This window comes from Amblyomma mixtum, chromosome 2 (genome assembly GCF_055824585.1).
Source record: "Amblyomma mixtum isolate Tamu chromosome 2, ASM5582458v1, whole genome shotgun sequence".
Classification (NCBI taxonomy): Eukaryota; Metazoa; Arthropoda; class Arachnida; order Ixodida; family Ixodidae; genus Amblyomma; species Amblyomma mixtum.
The window spans coordinates 282,126,885-282,147,910 of record NC_143013.1 but is presented as its reverse complement, the minus strand read 5'-3'; the positions used below and the strand labels follow the sequence as shown (position 1 = coordinate 282,147,910).

The window sequence follows — 21,026 nt, the reverse complement described above, 5'->3', positions numbered from 1 at the left end:
GCTCGCCCCGCTACCCATGCTTCTGGCCGAAAACCTCAACTGCAGCCATGGAATCAGCATTCTTGAATATGCATGACATCTGTGGTCATGTTGTCCAGGTGGTGATGTACGTGATTTGTGTGCATCTGGGAGAGACAATATGAAGTTAAATTTTTTTGGGCTACACACATGTGTGTACGACCTAAAGTGAGAGTTGAGAGTGCACTCAAGTGTCCACATATAGTTTTTAAATGCACCAGAGCATCAAATGCAACAAAACACATTGCTGCAGAGTTTTTCATAGGACCGCAAAAAAAAAAGTAACAGCCAGGAAACATAGCAGATGAATGTTTTGAGTGAAAAAAAATTGTGCACTGTTGCCTGCAGTTTTTTTTATTATTATGAATTGTGCGCCATATCCTTTTCTGTAATTAGCAAGGCTGTGTGGTTCTCAGGATCGTTCTGCATGAGCAAAGAAGACCAAACAACACAAGTGATGAGTGTGCCATTTTTTCCATGATGCTATGCCAACTATATATATAGCTCAAATTTTGATTCCGCTTCTGAGCAGCTGTCTGTGGAAGGGTTTTAGCAGCTAAGAGGGAGCATGCCTGGAGCGTGCGAAGGTGCGGTACGCGCGCTCCTCTTCGCTGTTATCGCGGTGGCCACATTAATCCCATAGGATCATCGCCTATTGAAATCTCGAAATTGTGTATCTTAAGGTGCAGGTGACAAGAATAAAGCGGATGGTAGAAACAAAACCGTCGGAGCCAACGCGCGCAACTGCATCTCGTGTGCCGTCTGCCGCGGCATAGTTTCGTTTTCGCGCGTTAGGGTCGTTCGCGCTGGCATCGCAGCGGCGATGTAACTGTGCCAACAGCCGCACCAAAAATCACCTATTCTGCAAGCGTGCTCGCTTTGGCGTGGGGGCTTCCCGCCAGAAGTCGCCTAACACAGCGGCGGACAAGCGCCGATAGAGTGTATAGTTTCGCTTTTTCTACCCGGCACTGACATTGCACACGCATTGAACAAATGCCGGAACGGTGTAAACTATCACCGCGAGGCGACTTCCGCGGCATGCGATGCGGAAATGATGCAACAATTGCATTATGTAACGGATACAGGCGATCGAGTTTCAATTACGTATACATGGGTTTCGATCTATGGCAGCTGGACTGGCTCATGAAAACGTAGCACTGCTAAAATTCAGCAACCGCGAACGTAACAGCGGGGTTCTACTCGAGGTTTGTTTTGCAGAAAAAAAAAATCAATCCTTCCACTTTTCATTGTGAGGACTATAGGAGCGCCAGCTGCGGAACAACATATCATGCGTACTTCCATCTCGTATCGATATCACCGTTTCCCTGTACCGCACGCAAGCACCACGATCAGTGCTTTTAGTGGCAAAACCTATTGTGCTCGACCTTTCCTCAAACACACGCACACGGTGAACTCTCGTTGTTTCGTGCTCGCTTTCTTAGCTCAAACTTTTGGTCAAATTCTATTCGAACTGAGGGTGCCAGGAGTGGACACGTGTGTGCGGCACGGTGGTTTTGTAGCCGCGTGCTGTTCTCTTTGAGCAGTCTTATATTTATGTTTGTTGCGAGTAAACTTTTGAGATTTGCGCCAAGACTTTTGAAGATGAAGGCAAGGACCATCACGTTTAGAGCCAAATTGTGTGCGCGCCATGAAAATGATATATATCGTTGCAGCGCCAATCGCCAATGGTCGGGCATAAACTGTTAAGGGTCTGAAAATTTGTTCAAATCATGCCGATTTGAAATTAAGGGTAAGGGGACCGAAAATAGTTCTCCACACAGAGTTCGGAATAAAGAAAGCCCGACCAGAGAGTTTAATTCATTCACCGGTCTTGTCATTCTTACGCGACCGCTCATCAGCACTGGCAGCATTAGCGTCGCCTCATAGATGCCACTCGATCGGCCTCGCACGTTCTAAAATAAACTGGTCCCACGTCGTGACAGGAGCGCAGGGAAAAAAAAAAATAACTGCAGTGAAGCAGCCGCAAAGACCACAACCCACACCAAGCAACGCGCGCATAGTGCATGTAATGGCCTTTCATAGACTATCGGTCCGGGGGCTGTCGAAAACACGATGGCCGCGTGCAGCACGCTGCACTGCCATGCTTCATCATCGGCCAGGACAGGTAAACTGGACGGCCGTTGAATAAGCGTGTACTGCCGGCAGTTTTGTCGCACTGAAATACGAGATTTTGACGGGACCGAAGTACCTTTTCGTAAATACCGCAGATTTGAATGAAGCGATTTCCGTGTGTGTACAGTACACACCCTACATACCTCTCGGGCAATAATGGCCCTTAGCAGCTAAGAAGGGTTAGAGCAAGAAAAAAATTAAATCTGACATTAACAAGTGATGCGAATTCAATCAGCCACTGTTCTGTTTGAGGAAAGATAGGTCAGAAACGGTAAGAGAAGACTGTAAATCGAATTTACCAAATATCATTTTAAACTTTTAGGGCCCTTTGTTAACAGGTAAAGACCAACATTACCCAGTTTGTGCACCCAAAGCATCACCATGAAAACTGGGTGAAAACCAATTCCTGCTCAAAAATTGCCTTCAAGAGAAATGTAGTTTGCAACAGACTGAAGCTACCATATAGAAATTGGCAGATGTCTTGAACCTGAAAACAATGGATGAACTAGCCACGTGATGTTTTCCATGTCATGTTGCATGGCATGAATTACCGTGGAAGAGTTTTCTTTATGCTCTTTCAGAGTGCAGTTTAGGGAGATACCAATTTCACTAACTGCCAGCGAGAGCCAAGCGCTACAGAATCTGCCTAGTTTGCAGTGGGTTGGAACCCCAGTAGTGCTAGGATGGTTGCCTAGCCTTTTTGAAATACCTACAAAGACCATTCAGTTAAAAGCACCCAGATGACAATATTCAGCAAGAGCTTTCCTAGCACTGTCAGTGCTGAATGAGGTGGTGGTATAGGCAGAAGCATCCCACATCAAGGGATGGTGCAATCAGAAAAGATGCTACCTACCTGTAAAAGAAAGTTGAAACTGGCCCCTCCTATGCATCAAAAGTACACGTGCAACACCCACGAACATTCATTACCTGATCTACATTTTCACGGGGCTTCAGTACCCTTCTAGCAGTAGTCTCAGAGCAGCTTGTCAGTGAAATTTCTTTTCCTCATAAACTTTGTGCAACATTTTCTGCTGCAGGGGCATAAACAGAAAGGCAATATGCGGCTCTGCAGAGGAAACAATGTGGAGGCTGGGTACGGTCTCAACCGACTGTTTTGTAACATGATTTTTCTATAGGGCTAACCAAGTTGTTAGTAATCTATTCATATGCTTCATTAATCACCGACAAGGCACGTTGTAGGAATACTTTATTTGGCACAGCAGTTCTGGCAGCAATGGGTATATTGTCATTCTGCTTGTAGGCCAAGGTGCAGACTTGTGAGCATGTTCTTGAGCCAGTAGCCTGGAACGATGAATAGGTGCCTTGGACCAGAGAATGCTGCGTCATGCAAGGTCGGTTGCTGCAGTCCCTCCCCTAGTGTCAGCCATATGCAGGGTTGGATGCCATGAAAAGAGAAAACAAAAGTGGGCAAGCTCAGAAAAGTAAAATGCAACTAATAAACCACCAGGAGAAACCCACAAACAAATGCACACACAAAAAAATGGAATGCATGCAAGAGAGAAAAAGATAAGAACATCTCCCAATTGTGTTCAGGAAAGTAAAAACAGTGCTAAATTCTACACAAACCACACAGAGAGACTGACAAGACGGGCGCTGCAGTCTGTGTGGTTTGTGTAGAATTTAGCGCTGTTTTTACTTTCGTGAACACAATGTCACACCAACTAGCCCAGGAAAAGGTACTGTTAAACATCGCCCAACAGACTATCGCAGCAGCCTACGCACTCCTGTAGTGGCCTTGTGCATGGACATTTGAAAGACCTAAGAAAAAAAAAAAAAGGATAAAAGCAACATTGTTGAATATGTGCTGGAAGAACCACACTCAAAAAGAAGTGTGCACAGAGCTCAAGAGAGAATGAAAATAGTCAAGACAAACAACGGAAGGTTTTCACTGGGTCAGACCAGTACTAATTAAGAGAATGAAATTATCAGGTTTCAAGTCTTGGCAGTTAAGCTTGGCCAACCCACAACACGCCGCATTTCCTTTTGCAGCTTCCGACACTGGCACACAGGAGGTCAAAAGCTCCATATACTAAACCCAAAATCTTAAAATGGGGGACAACAAATTTTTGGTTGGTGTCTGTTTTTTGGTTGGCCCCAGGGCACATATACATGACACATGCTGCACGATTCATATATGCACTATAAATAATTTATTACCGTGCTACTTATACTGAGGGGTTTCGCTTTCTGAGCGCCGGGGTGTGTTATGACGTCACTCCTAAGGAAGAGCATCAACCCTGGTCACGCGGGCTCCAAAAGTAGACAAAGGGACTGCTGCGTCGTCTGCTCTCGTACACATGCTGTGCATAGCAGGGCTTTTCGAATTGCCGGCCGGTCCTATGACATGCTTAGCAAAGCCAAGCGGGTGAGGGGCAATGTCGAGTTCTGAAACCAAGCAGCTCACTTGGGACGATCTCAGTCCGAATACGTGATTTCAGCATTGTATTTAGCTTTGGAACACTCTGGTTTGGTTTGGTTTATGCGGTTTAACGTCCCAAAGCGACTAAGGCTATGAGAGACGCCGTAGTGGAGGGCTCCGGAAATTTCGACCACCTGGGGTTCTTTAACGTGCACTGACATCGCACAGTACACGGGCCTCGAATTTCTCCTCTAAAGAAATTCAGCTGCCGCGGCCGGGATCGAACCCGTGTCTTTTGGGTCAGCAGCCGAGCACCATAGCCACTGAGCCACCGCGGCGGCCGCTTTGGAACACTCTGCCCATTCCAAAAGGATAAAAGGGTGCAACAATTTCTGGGAGTCTTTTTGGTGATCTTGCGAGTATATTGCGCATTCACAAGCAGATAAAATTTGTTTTGTACAATGCATTTTTAAAATAAATATTTGCTTTCCTTGCGCTTTGCTATGTATGAAATTAGACCTAGTTCTCAGCAATGCTCCTGTTCCCGTTGCAGCTTGGATAAGCCCTCGTGATCTAGATGCCCACTGAAAGCAGCATCTGCTTGCATTGGATGAAATGCACCCAGTGCAGTGCATTGCTGCTATCCACATTGCACATAAAATAAGAATCTAATCCCACTCAAACAAATATCTTTCCGCATGGTTTACATAGTCGAGTTTCCTTGCGGTGTGCACAGAATAACAAAAATCTGCGGACAAAAAGACTAAAATGTAGCCGTTAAATGCATTCCTGAGTTAAATATGCTATCTAGGCGAGCTGAAGCATTCAACAAAGAAAATGAAAACTGGGCGTCCAGCAAGCTACTCATTTTGAATTCCCGACGGCCGAAGCGAGAAACATAGTGGCGATAATAATGGACAGTATACATGATCAATTCACAGAAAAAAATTAATGAAGCTGCAAAAGCTGCATTGAAAAGAGATTTGCTTCCCCTGTTTGAGAAAGCTCCTTTTACGAAGTCCATCTCTTTATTATAGGTGGCTACCCTTTTCTTCATTCTTCCCAGCATTTGATGTTCTCTACCAAGTGCGTGGCAACATCAATTTTTTCATTTTGAAGCAGATAACAGCAATAAAATTCACAGCAAATGCAACTGAATATTCTAGAGTAGTTCAGATATCAATACAGATAGTTACAATTACAATAAAAACATGTTTCCTCAAAATGCAGCAATGAAACGGAATATTCTACACCAATATTTTACTTCTCATAATTTATCACATCCTAATGCTTACTAAGCATCTCAGTGAATGAGAGGAAATCATGTAGAAGGGTAAAATTTGCCCAAAGCATAACTGTGTGCAGGGAAAAACCTGACAGCTTGAATTTGTAAGGTGGCAAGTGGAGATGCTCTTGTCACAGTTCACACTGAAAAGGCGCATGACGTGATGTGGCACACTGCTGAGAAACAAAAGATTCCACGAAAAATCAATGAACAGCAGCTCAAGCCACAACGCGATTGAGAGCTTTGACAAGACTACGTCTTCCATGCTGCCTCGTGACACCTAGAGACAGCTCCCACCGTGAAATGCTGTCCCAGATGCACCATTCTGGACGGGACCACACTGGAATCCCTAGCCATAACGGGCCCACAGATGCTGGCACATTTCAATTCGGAATCTCTGCAGCAATTTTGGCAGCTGTTTTCCTTCTCACCAGACGAAAAGTGCCTCAGTGATCTGGGCTCTTAGATTTGGAAATTTCTTAAAATTATGCTCACAAGTTTCTGCTCTCTTTTAATGGTTCATAAGAGTGGTGGCCATATGTGCTTTTACAGAAGAAACAAAGAGCACCACTTTGAGAAAATGCTGGAAAATTATCTAAACGAAACACTCCGCATGCTTTCAGGGGATTCATAAACTTCTCATTGTACTGCCAGAGATTATTTCAGGCTTTCAAAGATTGGTTTTTAAATCAGTGAAAAGTACTGCCGTTTCCTGCCTTTCCAATGAAGGCACCCTGTGCTCACACTGGCATCCCTTTCGACAGCAGCAATGCCATGGGACAAGCACCAAGAGATTTCCATAAAAAATATCAGCTTCCTATGACCTTATCACAGCTCGAACTGCAGAGAAACTAGCCTCTATTTGCTTGTTTCTGCAATGGCCCACAAGATTGATGAGGCCTGAGAGCAAGATTTTCAGATTGATTTTGATGCCACGCTAGGGTGGCGTGGCTCCTTGCATGAGTACACTGAAAGTGCATGAACTCTGCACATTGCTACGACTACGGCTTATTCCACAAAAAATACTTTTGAATGCAGCTATGTTTATCCATATGCACCAGCCCAAATTAACTGTCGAGTCCGGGAACCTGTACAGAATGAAACAGTATATACAATGCTCACATCATGGACGACAAGAAAAAGGCACCCAAAACAGACAGGCTGCCATGCCTCATACATGTTAGAAGCAAAAATATGCCACGCCAATGTGAACAGACCGTGTGCTGGGCACTCACAGTACCGTTGAAACTTGCGGCAGACCACTGCGTTAATTTCAGTCAGTCCTTTTTTCCAACTTGGCCACTTTCTTGATCGTATTCCTCCCAATTCACTCATTTTTACAGGTAAAGAAAATTCCCCTGATGGTTCAAGGTTGCTACACACCCTGTAAAGCCATCACAGCCCTTCAGAGAAATATAGTAGAACCTTGCTATTCTGTTCTTGGTTCGTGTAATCTGCCGCATAACAAACCCAAAAATTATGCAAGTTACACTATATTTCTTCACAATATAAATCCTGGATAACTTTCTGAAACGATTCCCCGGTGTACATGTCCATAATTTCGTCAAATTCTGACGGCATGGTGCATTCATTGACTAAGAGGAAATGCCAGCCAAGCTAGTCATCATTTTTCGATACTTTGCCCAAATGCACCTGAGCACTGCGGAGAAGGCTATGAAAGAAAGCAAGGAGACAAAGCATCCTAAGAGCAGCGGCGGCTCCTCCACACTACACAAATGCAATGGGACAAAGTATCTGAAAATGCAAAGGAATAGTTGATGGACTGGATGTGCCATGAAGCTCCAGCCCCATGAAAAACGAAAATATAGAAAGAACTTGCAAGCGCTAGAAAAAGAGCTTTCCAAAATTTGTGCCAGCACACACACACACACACACACACACACACACACACACACACACACACACACACACACACACACACACACACAAAACTTTTAATGAAGTGAAAGTGCCAATAAATGCCAGGGATTAGGAAATGGCGCAAAACCTGGACATGGAGACAATCACGTGCAGACCAGCAATCAAATTTTTCGAAGCTCCTAATTCAAGCTTCTTGCATAAAACAGCACTTGCAACATCCAAGAAAAAAATAATAAAAGGAGACAAAAAAAGGGGGGGAGGGGGGGAAGGTGGCAAAAAAATTTGCAGACACCATCACGTCAGGATTTAGCATTAATTGAAAAGCAGAGTGCAATCACCTTGAAATCAGTGGGTGGCCAAGCGGCTGCCTAGGGAATTTCTCAGTGCCCTTAAGTCCTTATGCAAACAATACACACCACCCAGCTTGCCATATGTGACAATGCCCATGGGAAAAATGAATATTACACACCACACAGCATGTGCAGAGGAGGGAATGGCCACGAGCATTTTGGAGCAGTCTTTGTCGCAAGCCAAAATTCCATAGGAGCAGTTTTCCAGTTTTGTAGCCAGTGACCAATACTGAGAGAAGGTAAAGATACGTATATGCCAAAGTTTAAAAAACTACTGGCTGCACAGTTTTTTTAAACTGCATATTATTTAAAAGGAAAGTTCATGAGTGCTTTAATGCATACGCCACACTGACATAATAAGACATGTTGCTGACATGCCTAGCCTACTTGCAGCTGCTTGACGCATCTGGAAAGAGAACTCTTCCCTCCCATTGTAAGGAAAGGGGGGTGCCAGCCTGTCCCCACCACACCCGAGGCTCGTCACTAACCTGTTTGCAGGTGCAGGTGTACGAGCAGCCACGACCCTAGCCATGCAGACGTGCCACTGCTATAGCTACTGCTTATCGCTGTCACATGACTTGGCCTTTCTGCAGCAGATTTCAGTTTTCCTCCATGCGCCGCACCTATCATTGCTGCGTTGCCGGCTGATCTGCGCCACTGTGCAGCTGTGGTCCGGCCCCTTCTCATTGCGTTCTCATATTACCAACGCTGTCATGGATAGCGTGCTTCCCAAATTAAATAAGCTGCAGTGTGTCACATCAGGGCGAAGCTCTCAGTATTGACAGCCACGCTGCCTGTGAAGGGCTCTTTGCAGATGTTCTGCAGCAGGATGGCAGTGCCATCATCATCATCAGCCTGACTACGCCCACTGCAGGGCAAAGGCCTCTCCCATGTCTCTCCAATTAACCCTGTCCTTTGCCAGCTGTGGCCGTATCCCGGCAAACTGCTTAATCTTATCCGCCCATGTACCTTTCTGCCGCCCCCTGCTATGCTTGCCTTCTTTAAGGACCCTTAAGGACCAGCGGTTATTTTGCCTTAGGATTACATACCCTGCTCAAGCCACATTCGAGGCTGAACGGTAGCTATGCAGTTAAAAGGTTTCGTGTGCACATTTTAAAAAATTGATCAGGAATCATTTTTTATCAGGTAAGTGGATATATTCAGGCCGCTTTCAGTTTGGGCATATTGCCGCTTTGCACATAGTTTTTCTGCAGTGCTACGAGGTACACCTTAATGAGGTTTCACTGTACTTATGACTAGTAAGGTTGCTGAATTTGATGCATTTCAATGTGAAATCTGAACTGACTGATACACCTCCTGCAGTGAGGCCCATGACCCAAGTGTAAAAGTCAAGTTCTGATCTACTGCTATGCGATGCATTCAGAACAGGTGCTGCCCTCGATGGCCTCACAGATAACTTTGACAACAATGGCAACACAGAGATCAAAGTTTGCTCTCCACCATTGGTGCCATGTTTGCTGCTGGTCTAATGTCATTTTCCACAGTGGCCCACTCACAACTCACCCCAATCCTGACCGCGGTGCCAAACCATCAAACAACCTATAAGTGGTACTGTGCGGATGGATCTTATGGCCATGCCACTGCTCTAATTACATCACACCAATTTCTCTCACTCCCATGGCGACATTCAGAGCAAAGGTGGGGGAAGGAGGAAGTTGGAGCACCACAAAAGCCAAATGTACAACAGGGACACAATGCAGTGGCCTCGCTCAAAGCTCTTGCCCAGAGCTCAAACAGCACAGGCATGTCTGGCTGAGCTTACAACTTTTGTCACACCCAAGTTGACAGCTCACCAGCCACATATACCGTAACAATCACACACGCCAACAGTGCAAGATCTGGCGATATGATGTTAAGCCATCTGTGCTTTAACCAACCCGAAATTCTTACCACTCAGTCCAGTAGATGAACTCGGTTCTCTCCGGCGATACACCCAGCCATTACTGTTTACAGCTATGGTAAATTATCATTTCAACCTCTCAGATTCCCTCATCAAGAGGCATGAGGGCAATTGATTACTGTTTGGTTCTTCGGACCAAGAGGCATTAAGGAATAACTACAATTTCTGGGTAAACACTCCCTGAAGGGGCCACAGAAAATCCTCCACCAAAGCTGCGAATTATACTGTCTGAACAGAAACTACTTTTTGTTGTTTATTTATCAGTTTATCTGTACCTCAACGGCCCAAAGGCAGCATTACATAAGGGGTGGGCTGACATGTAACCTCCTGCCACAGAATTTTTCACAAAAAGCAAACTGAAGAGCTAAACTGCCCATCCCCATCCTTGAGGCTTTTTTTCCTCTCATAATTCCTGCTGCACTGGAAGCCCTATGTTGGTGCTTGAACCTGAATGCCACACACCCATAGGTGTGCAGCATAGCACCACGTAAGATCATGACAATGCCGCATTTGAGGTCAAGAGGTGCAAGTACACAAAACAGTAGGAACGAAACGAAAACACTAATGCTGTGTGAGTCATCCCTGTGCTCTATCTTTTGGCTGCCTCAAAAAGTGAAACTACAGCAAATATCGACTTTTAACTTGTGGGGGGGGAAAAAAGAGACAAACATAGAAGGAACAACACAAACAACGCCTCGTCCTTGTCTTTCCATGTGTTCTTCAAATATGGGAACTACTCCCTCGTTCAGCTACCTGTCCTACCTACATTCGCCTATGGCTTCTCGCCTCTGCTTGTCTCTAGGGGCACAAACGTTCCCGGTTTCACAGCAAGAGGCCCACTTTCAAAATTATAATTTGCTAGATCCGTAACAGCAGAGTTGCTTTGTTCACTATACGGGCAGGCTTTGTTCACCTGGTGTCTGCAGGTGAAAGCCACATTAAGAGTTAATGTTCCCACATTTTCTTTTTGTTTTTTCTTTCTACTTGACAGCCAGGGCGAAAAACTGCCACTCACTCGTGCAAAGCAAATGGCCACATAATCATCATTACCACAATGACCTGTCACACACTGCAACAGTGCCTTGTGAGCTTTATGCAACTCACAAGCTTCCAAAATATCAAAGGACATCAAGCACTTTGTCCACAATGATCCCCTTCTTAAGGACTCTTTGCAGTATCACCTGTAATAAGCTCTTAATAAAAGAAAGCTTGCTTTTCCAGTAGCCTCATGCGCTCCATGCTAGTTAGCTACGTGGGTCCAATCACCTTCCCCGTGTAATACTGAAGCTCAGTGCAGGTGGCACAGCACAAGTTTTAAAATTCACAGGAGGTGGAGAGCTCACCTAGTGGCGCCTTAAAGCCTTTGCTGCTTCCGCATTCTATCGTCCCATTTTGTTCAGCCTCTGCGCCAGCAAGAGAACGCCGGACTCGATGCAGGAATCGGGAAGGTCCGTGCATACAAGTAAACTGCATTTCGGTTTTTGAAGTGCCGTTTTCTGAAATGGAAATAAATTTAAAAGAACATGTTTACGCGCTGCAGACACCAAAGCGTAATCGCCTATCTCGCCGCAATTAGTGCCCCTGTTTCAGAAAGCGGCTCGTATGGATAAACAGCAACACAACTGTAAAATGAACCATTAAATCAGTAATCTATACACTTTTCTATTAGCGGGGGCACAAAAAATCGGACCGCGCACAAAACTCACCGCATAAACGGTTAGTTCAACTGGACTGTTAAAAGTTTCCCGCCTTTTTTTCGGGCGCAGGCTAACCATGCCTGTTTTACATGACCAAAAGTTACGTTTGGCCGGGCTGACAAAAGGTACAACATACTCAGAGCATATTCTCTTCTGTCGAACTGCACTGAGCTTTTGAGCAGAACTCAGGATAAAACAGACGAGTCTCACCTTTAGGGCCTTTGTGTCCACTGCCGGGCAAGCGGGCTCAGTGCTAGTCCTGGGTGATCTGCAAACACAAAATATTCGGGCGCAAGGAAGTTCAAAATGAAATGCCGAATGCCATATAACGGGCAATCACTCAATACATACAGTACATACATACCAAAAGACAGGAAGAACAGAGAAATTGCTCACGGGCAACACGAGCGCGCGTAGCTCCCACCGTCCGTCCATTCTCCTACTGCAAGCAATGCTCGGCTCGGCTGCTCGGCTGTAGCTCGGCTCAAACATGACAAAAACAACAAAAAAATGGCCGGACGTGGCGTCATTTTTTAAACCGGACGCGACGTCACGGGTGAAAATAACGCTTGCGTTATTGCGACCGGGTCGCAGGAGACACTTCCTAAGCCCATCCATGTTGTCGCACTGCAGCATCAACTGGCAAGGCAGCCTCAGCAGAGGCTTTTTATATGGCTCTGTCGCGTCTCCTGATGCCTTTTTTTCTGCCTTTGAACCAGTTTTAGCGTAATTTATATAGAAAGCTATAGCAAGCTGCCCCTCGCAAGCAGCTTTTAGCGCGAAGTAAAGTTAATGTGAAATCCAAAATTTTCACAAGGAGTATTTTAGTGCTCCAGTGCTGAACTTTTTGTGATAATCGGGAGTGTAGGCGTTATTTTACGAGCTGTAAACAAAATTTATAGCCTTACATCAGTGCAGTGTTACAGGAAGTGGGACAATATCGACCACTGAAACCAAATGCCGAAAGTGCACCAGGAAAAGTGAAACATAAAGCAATCGGAATTTTTAACAACTTAAGTCAAGAAAAAAAAATAGTTTGTCGCACGGCAATCAGCGAGTAGAAGCTTAGATTCTCATTACTGATATAGACATCATGGTGCAAGACTGCTTCAGCTTTGTTGGTAAATAAAAAAAGGACTTATTTTTGTTGAACGCAAGTGCCTGACAAAGATACATGGATGGGTAATGCCAGCTTTAGTGAAGGATATTTTGTAAGTCACTTCACGCACAGTGTACCGTTTTTACTCTTGATCCTTTGCATACATTTTTGACTGATGCAGAAATTCGATAAAAACGCACACACTGCTCTACCTTCTTCTATGGCTGATTAATCTGGTGCTCATAACTGTAACTTTTCCACTTGCTGACGTCACTCGAAAAACGTGGGAATTATTCATTTATTGCGAGAGCACAAAGTCATTTCAAAAGCACCGCACATCCACAGCGTCCATTGAAAGCGACACGAAGGTTCCGGAACGCACGTTCTAGGAGCCTCTGAACAAGTGCGGACGTTGCTCGCTGAACGTGACATGGCCTTTCGCCTTTTCAAACTGACGCGGAAGACTTCACCGTTGATGCGCAGTCTGGCCGCGGCTGCTGCTATCGCCACATCGGCACTACCTTCCGACTTAAGGCCGTCGCCGCGCGCCAATGAAGGGTTGTCACTTGTCGTGACAGTGCTTTCTTGTGATATTCGGATAACGCGGTGCGTGGCTACTTGTTTTTCGGCTGACAGACGGGGTAGACTAAGTTCACTGACATTATTAATCCTGCATTGAAAAGCAGGTGTGTGACTCGGCCTGTTCATGTTATTTGAGCCGGTGCTCTTAGATGGAGAGAGTATACGCAAATGCTCCGGAATTGTGGCTCGGCTAGGAGGCTTCTGAGGTGCAATGGCCGCGGCTAGCTCAATAACCTGAGGTCATTCGTAGATTGCTTTGCCCTACAGTGAAGGTCAAATGGCTGATTCTGACCGCATTCATTTTTTTTTCTCGTTTTACTCCCCCCCCCCCCTTTTTTTTTTGCTAGCATCTCCACTCTCGTCGTACCAGATTTCTTTCCCTATAAACCCTATTTTCAAAGCAAAGTGGCATCTGGGTGGTTTACACACGTTGGCGGAAAAGCCGGATTTTTCGTTTGAAGACGAAGGTTATGGTTGCTAAGGCCTCAAGTGAGCGTGTCACGCTGGCCGACTCATTACCAGTAAGAACAACTTTATTTCTTCAGCCAATACAGAGCCTTCGCTTCACATCTCTTCGGTCTGTTGGCTGTTGTCGTCGCCACTGGCGTCGTTTCCTGACTGGTGTCTGTTATCCGAGGCCGGCGTTTGCTGCTGTGGATGTTCTTCCTCGACGTTATTCGGTGGGCTTGTCTGCGGCTCTTGACTGACTGGAACCGGGGTTTCCTGCTCAGGAAATGGCTGAACGGGCGCGGGGGGTGGTGATCCTTCTGTCTTTGGCACGTTTTCTTCAGGTCCTGTAGCTTCCTTGTAGTCTCTTATAGCATTCGGATGTTTACAGAGCCCTCCAAAACACTCTCCTTGAGTTGTTGAGTCGTACTGTAACCAAACAAATTGCGGAATTAAAGGCCAAGTAATCCAACGAGGATTGTATTGTTACTGGTTTGAAGCGCAATTCGCTATCTCATGCCCTGTTTCCCCCGTCTTTGCTACGTAAGCAGCTGAAGCTTCTTGACTTGCTCACACCCCAATATTCCGAACATTTTGGTGAGGTGGCCAGTATGCCGATGTGGCGAAAAGGAGGGACCAGGAGAAAATTGAAAAAATATAAAGAAAGCAAAAATCAAACGCAGTGTTTTAGGGCATGTGGCACGGGAAGAATTGAAAGCTTCCTAGTTATTTATTTTTACGCTTCCCGCTTAACAAACGAGGATTTTATACAAAAAAATTTCCTCCTAGTCTCTAAGAGAACATTAATGAGAGAACATTCACGTTTACCATCTTTACCGAGGCATGGAAAGCAACATTAAGTGTATATATCGCGGCTGTTTCATGATTTTCATCTGTTTCTAAACTGGGCTTGTAAGAAAGATCAACCCCAGTACTGGTGTTCTAGTGTTAGTCAGTTAATTGCCATAGCATAACAGTCTTCTGCTGTTCCAAAACGGAAGCAGGCCAAGGAGCAAATCTTAATTTTCGCGATTTTCTTCGTGTTACCAAAACCAGCATGGAGTGAGAGAACGACCGAAACAGAAAGACAGGCGCAGTTTACTCAGATGACCGACTTGCGTACAACTTAACTAGGTTTCCTTGGTCAAGCTGCTTCATTCAGTGAAGTTCAATAACTTGAAATTGTAATTCAGTTTGATTGATTATGACCTGGAAGCGTCCAAGCAGGAGTAGATAAGCAAACCAGTACGTGTGCATGGATGATGCACGCGGATAGGCAGCCAGAAGCTTTGGATCATTGGAACGTGAACATTTCAGCCAAGATCTGTCTGACCGGGAGGCGAATAAGAGAGAAAAGAGAGTGAAACAGTGAAACTCCGGCGAAAGACTCATGAAAGGATCGACGATTCGGTGCCGCTTAGGCAACGCATTGAACAATGCAATATGCTGGGGAGCAACCGCCTCATTTCGCAAAGCGATTTGATAGCTGTGCGCTTTCTGCAAGTCATTACACCAGCTCGGAAGGGAACTCTAAAATACAAGTTAAATACGCCACGCACACGGCAGTAGTCAAGTCTGGCGCTTTTAAAGGTTGACAGGTAAAAGCACTCGAGCAATGCTTTTTCGCATCTGTGTTTTTCTCCGCCATTAGTCGCAGGTTTTGCGAATACGTCGATGAACTACCGAACTAGAAAGCCGATGCTCGCAAGGGATATCTGATGCTTCTACAGGCAGCCGTTTCGTTCTCTAATCTAACCCACGAAGACGCTCGCTTCTTGTCCTGCGCTTAAGATGACAAGATAATCGATGAGCGATTCAGAAGGCTACAGGACTTCGGAAGGAAGAATGGTCGCGGGCGTTTGCGAATGAAAAAACAGAAACGAATACCGAGAGATAACTTTTAATGATGACAAATGGCGTTTCCACAATTTATTTTTTTCTGCATTTCCTCTTACACTGTTAAGCGGCTCACATGTTCCCATAACTCATGTATTGGAGATGCATTCTTCTTTTTCCCATATCGAATGAGGCGCAGTTTTAGACACTTAAGGGCGAAATTTGTTGTGAAGCTCTGTAAAATTTTTGGGACCACAGTATGAAAGCCCCGCTTTTCATTCTGTCTCGTCGCATATCCTAGGAGCTTCATGTGAAGCACACTAGCGTTTTGAAGGTTGCCTTACTTGACACGGAAGGCCATTTGGGTATATTCCTTCAGCATATCGTCCGTCTCCGATGCTGCACCAATAGTTGCAATCTAGGTCGTCAGCCTGAAGGAAGAAAAAGCAGAATAGCGCTCACAGACGTAAAATGAATTTGTAAAAATGTTTTCATTAACGTCCCCATTAGCAATATATGTTTTCAATAATATAAGTTTGTTGTGGCGCACTCGCCACTCTATGTACGTCAAATTAGCCGGTTCGAGAAAGTTTCCTTTTTTTTCTTTTGCATATAACCCCCCCCCCCCCCCCCCCCCCCCCCTTTGCGGATCGGTTTCATACCTCGATTTATTCATTCTTTATTTTTAATGTGCAGGCTTCCACTTTGTAGAGAAAAGTTTCGCGTTTGCAACCGCTTCTCCTCATCACTTGTAAAAAGTTGGTGCATCATGAGCGCAGTATTCGTGTTTACAGGCTAGGGAACCCCCCAACATGTGTGTTATGGTCGAAAGGTTTTATCATAAAGGCTCTGTTACAAATCGTGAAATGTCGTTCCACAAAAGAATATGCAGGTGTTCCGATATGCAGCGTGCACTCTCGCTCTGCACGCTCTACTTCTGAATTTAGTGCGAGAATTAATTAGGTGTGGTTTCGCATTGTATGTCTAAGAATTTCGTGCTTCTGTTAGGAATCCGTTTGCTCGGACCCACCGGGGGGAATCAGTGGCTATGGCACGAGGCCGACGAGGTGAAGGCGGCGGGATCGATTCCTGACCGCTGAGAACGCAAAAGCGCCATTGTGCTGTGCGATTCGAGAGCCTCAGGCAGACTAAATTAATTCAGAGTCCTGCTGCTGCTTCCCAATTATCCCACTTTCAGCTTCGGGACATTCAAGCCCGCCACATAGCGCAGTATGCCATATCGTAGTATTACATATCACAGCGGAGCTTAGCATGTTTTCCCACATCATTCTAAGTGAAAACGGCGCTGTTAAATTCTAAGATCTGTGCTCTGAATCAAGCTTTTATTTACCTCAACGCTTCACTGACTGCAGTGCGCTGACGCTGGCCATGTTCAGTGGCGGCAAATCACTTTAAGCGAAGGCTAGCGCCGCATATTTTCGAGTATGGTTCACCCATGTAGAGGTGCCTTCAACTCCTATTTCCAGTTTCCGGCGCTCAGACCGCTCATAATACTATTTTCAATTATATGTCGCAAATGGCTGCATTCTAGCGCTGTTCTTATGTGACGGTCCTATGTCTTTTGCTGCCGGTCCTTGCACTGCTGGACATCTATGGGAGAGCTTCGACGCCTTGTTGGAAGATAACACGTCATCGTATCTTCTCCGTGGGTAATCATTTGACATTCCGGATGAAAGAGAGCCTGATAAATTCTGACCCCCAGGGCCGCCGGGTGCCCGCTGCTGATACAAGGAAACAAGCTTTCCCCTCGCCTGGTGTATGCTTGGTTTCTCTGTGGGGCACAATGCTTGGAAAACGGGACTTTGACCATACATTGTATAAACAAAAATACCTTGTGCCATTTCGTTCTCAGGTCAAAGCTACCCAGGTGTCATTAAAATTCATCATCATCATCACTGGTCGATGCTGTTGCTGCTGCCGACGAGCTTTCCGAAAACTGCCCCTTTGACTGTCACGTTTGTTACTTAACCGATTAGAACTATGAAAACAGAGCTCTTACAGGTCTTTCTTGATGTGGACAAACTCCGTTAGGATTTGGAGGATGAGTCGGAAGAGTGTATCTTGAGAAGACTCCACTTATTCCTTGTAAATAGAGAAAACGAAGTCATTTCAGCCAGGTACATCAGCGACTGACAATATGATGCACTACCTCCAGTTAATTGTCTGGGATTTAAAGTTGATGGCCCGGAGGGCTTGCAGTCAGGTGGAACCGGCTCCTACACACTTTACTTTGTTATAGTTTTCACTAAGATATCCCTGTGCGGTTTCTATCAGTTTCGCTCCAAAAGTCGGAATAGTTTTAATGACTGCCGGCACGTCTGCCCCCGACGGGGCTTTCAATCAAGTGCTAGGCTCTCGTATGTTTACTTCAGGCAACCAATTTGGCTTCAAGGCAGAAGTAACGAAACGTGCTAGCTTAGATGGGATGAAAGTTTTTCTTGAAAGCATGGCTGCCAGTGAGTCTTATACTTTTTGAAGGGAATTACAAAACACGCACAGGGGTGGTGAAGTGGTTGGGGGGAAGGGGTGTCGGCTCCATCTTTTTGGATCGCTGTGCTTTGATGGCGAAGTGCCGTTTAAGAGTCCACATCGAGTTGTATCTACCAGTCCCGTGTCATACTTCACGATACCACATTCTTAAACGACGCACCTCTAATGTACGTCGGCAAATGGAAAATAAATCTTCTACGCACAGAACACAGTGCCTAAATATGCGTTATCGAATGCGCGAATAGTAGCCGAAATAGGCGAACTACCATAGTCCTGGTCTTAAGATGTGCTGGCGTTGTTGAAAAGTACATGCAATTTTGCACTGCATTTAAAATTAACTGGATGCAGCTATTTAAGCTTTGTAAAAATTTTCTAAAAGAAATGGTGCGTCAGGTAGCATTTAAAATGGCATGGCGTGCTACGAGATTTTCAAGCTTTCTAATCAAGATTGTGACCACCACGCTTTGTCAGTAGGGGACTGACATTGAATAACCGTTGCTCTGCTCAGTACAAACTCTAAGGAACATTTTAATGATTAATTAAGGTCAAATTCATGTGTTACGTTTGCCAAGGGCTATATTTTGTTCTGTGAGTACTTAGGTGAGCCACAAACGAGCTATCCTTTTTCCATTTACGTGTTTTCTTTTCCGGCACAAAATCAGTAGCATGTTTACCCGCTAGCATCTAAGGCATCTGTAGCAGCCGACATGAGCATTTATGGAAGGGGCAGCTTAAGGAAGTGTCTATTCTCACTCAAGTTTAGAAAAGAATTCTTTCGTGAATTGATTTACGCTAGCCATTACGGACCGCATTCTCAGATTGCTTCCACACTTAACAGCTCCAAACAACGTCACAAGGACAACATGAATCCTAGGCATCGTGACAACCGTGTATCTCTCCTTGTCGTGTTTGCTGTTTCCAGGGCACATTTATATTATCTTCGACCTGCTCATCTTCAAGCTGTCTCACGAATGCTTCACGTTTTCTTCTTTTGTGCACGCGCATTATCACATTCTCTGCGGAAAATTCAATGCAATTGTCGGAAGTGAAAAATAAATAATGAAGAAAGGAAACATAAAACGCCTGACCCCTGTCCGAATGCGCTGTCAAAGTCATCAAGTCGGAACACTCAACCAAGGATACTTATTTGTTGTTCTGTCCTCAGAGCAGCAGCAGCAGTGCTGCATGTAAATTACGACGCTTGTGCGTTGAGGGCAAGCAAAGATTTTAGCCGGAAACTATATGCTTCCGTCGTATACAGTGAAACCCATTGCGTTGCTGCAAAGAGATGTGCTGTCACCGAACTTTCTCAAGCAAGACATCCAACTTGTGGTTCACAGACATCTAGACACACATGGGTTTTCTTTCATCGTTTTTTTACTCGCTGTTATGGAATTGGCGGAAAAGACAGCATCCCTGCTTGCATTGGAACGCCTGGCATGAATACGCGCTTGAATGTGTTGACCGCTAGCGCAAAACTGCTCGCGATGGCAGAAGGTAAAAACAGTGCCGGACCCATAGAATGTGGACGAGGACACCAGTCATAATACAGGCTTAGCTGGAAACACTGTGCCATCAAGAGTATGTTTGAAAACGCAGAAAAAAAAGCGTAAATGATAACAAGCTGGTGAACGGGCTGGTAGATGGCATAGCGAGATGCGTAGAATGCTAAATGTACGAGAGGAAGAAAAAAAAAAAAATGGAATATAATAAGAACACAAAATATATATTAAGTACAATACGAAGTATTTTACGAAGTACATTACGAAATATAATAATAAAAAGAAGTGTATGACTGTGAGACGCTATAATGAATCGCAGCTGATGTAGCTGAATTTCGCTGCCTATTTGTTATAGGCTGTATGTTACCGCAGCAGTAATGCTTGCTCCAGAAAGTGTCACTCTGGCTGAAATGTCAGCGTTTGTATTGATTTTAGAGGGGAAACCTTACGCCTGCCATGCAAAATCTGGAGGTCATGTCGCTCTGAAGAATGACCTTCAATCTGCAGAGCCGGGGTGTGTCTGTGACGTCATACCGTGTGACTCGCCGCGCCTCGGCGCCGCTGCGGCGCGCGGAGTTAGCGGCGTTCGCTCGCCTTCGCAACTGCGTTGAACGACGTGATTCAACGCTCACCTCGAAGTTGCGCTAAACCACGTGACTCGCCGTTCATCTGATAAGATAATAAAGAGCGCAAAGCGTTGCTTGACGCTCGCAGATAGCCATGGAGGAGTCGCGCGCTGAAACCATTTCTTTGGCTGTGTATGGTAGACTGATTAAATATGATGATCCTAATGATCAAGAACGAACGATGAAGGGTGGGGCGAGGAAAGGTTAAACCACAGCAAACCGTGTCTGACCATGCTTAACGCAGCTTCCGCTTTGTAAACTAGAATGAGCGGGTTGAACCCCAGCCAATTTTTTATTCATACAGTTTAAGCATATTATAAACACATGTTGTACCGTTGCTGAGCAAAGCATGGGTTTAAAGGGTCATTTCAAGCAGAGCATATCTGCCTATTGGCCCAGCACCCGAGACCGCCTTTGTGCCTAAATAAATATTGTTCGAAAATAAAAAAATAACGAACAAACCGGCACTACGTGAATGGCACATAACGTCGGCGTTCACATGCACGCCTTCGGCGCTTAAACAGACTCTGAAGATAACTCCATCCAATTTTTGTTCGCAGTGAGAAACGATTTTGTGGTATTCGTGGGACAACAAAAAGGGCATTTATTCATGAGCTATCCCCTATATTCGAAATTGTGTCGTCGAGACCGTAAGGGACTCCGGGATCATCACCTTGAAGTGGACAGTGGCGTAGCCTGGCATCCGGTATCCGGGGTATTGCAAACTGTCTGGGAGTCAGCGCAGTGTTCTGCGGAAA

The 21,026-nt window shown here is 45.3% G+C and overlaps 1 protein-coding gene and 1 long non-coding RNA gene across 6 annotated transcripts; both read right to left on the bottom strand.

Moving 5' to 3' along the window:
* Window positions 1–3,353: 3,353 nt before the first annotated feature.
* Window positions 3,354–12,264, bottom strand: LOC149364202 (uncharacterized). Of its 5 annotated transcripts, none has more exons than XR_016289154.1 (5): window positions 12,030–12,264; window positions 11,876–11,933; window positions 11,312–11,464; window positions 8,167–8,276; window positions 3,354–7,200 (listed from the first exon to the last, which is right to left on the bottom strand). It is a non-coding gene; the product is annotated as an uncharacterized LOC149364202 (long non-coding RNA). The 5 variants fall into 5 exon arrangements; XR_016289156.1 differs by having other exon boundaries at window positions 3,354–3,930; XR_016289155.1 differs by lacking the exon at window positions 8,167–8,276.
* Window positions 12,265–13,861: 1,597 nt separating this feature from the next.
* LOC149364201 (uncharacterized) lies at window positions 13,862–19,069 on the bottom strand. The gene is made up of 4 exons (XM_089570050.1): window positions 18,978–19,069; window positions 17,650–17,734; window positions 15,974–16,060; window positions 13,862–14,222 (listed from the first exon to the last, which is right to left on the bottom strand). Exons 1-4 carry the CDS (start codon window positions 19,067–19,069, stop codon window positions 13,911–13,913), a joined length of 576 nt encoding a protein of 191 aa, XP_089426176.1. The 3' UTR covers window positions 13,862–13,910.
* Window positions 19,070–21,026: the final 1,957 nt, after the last annotated feature.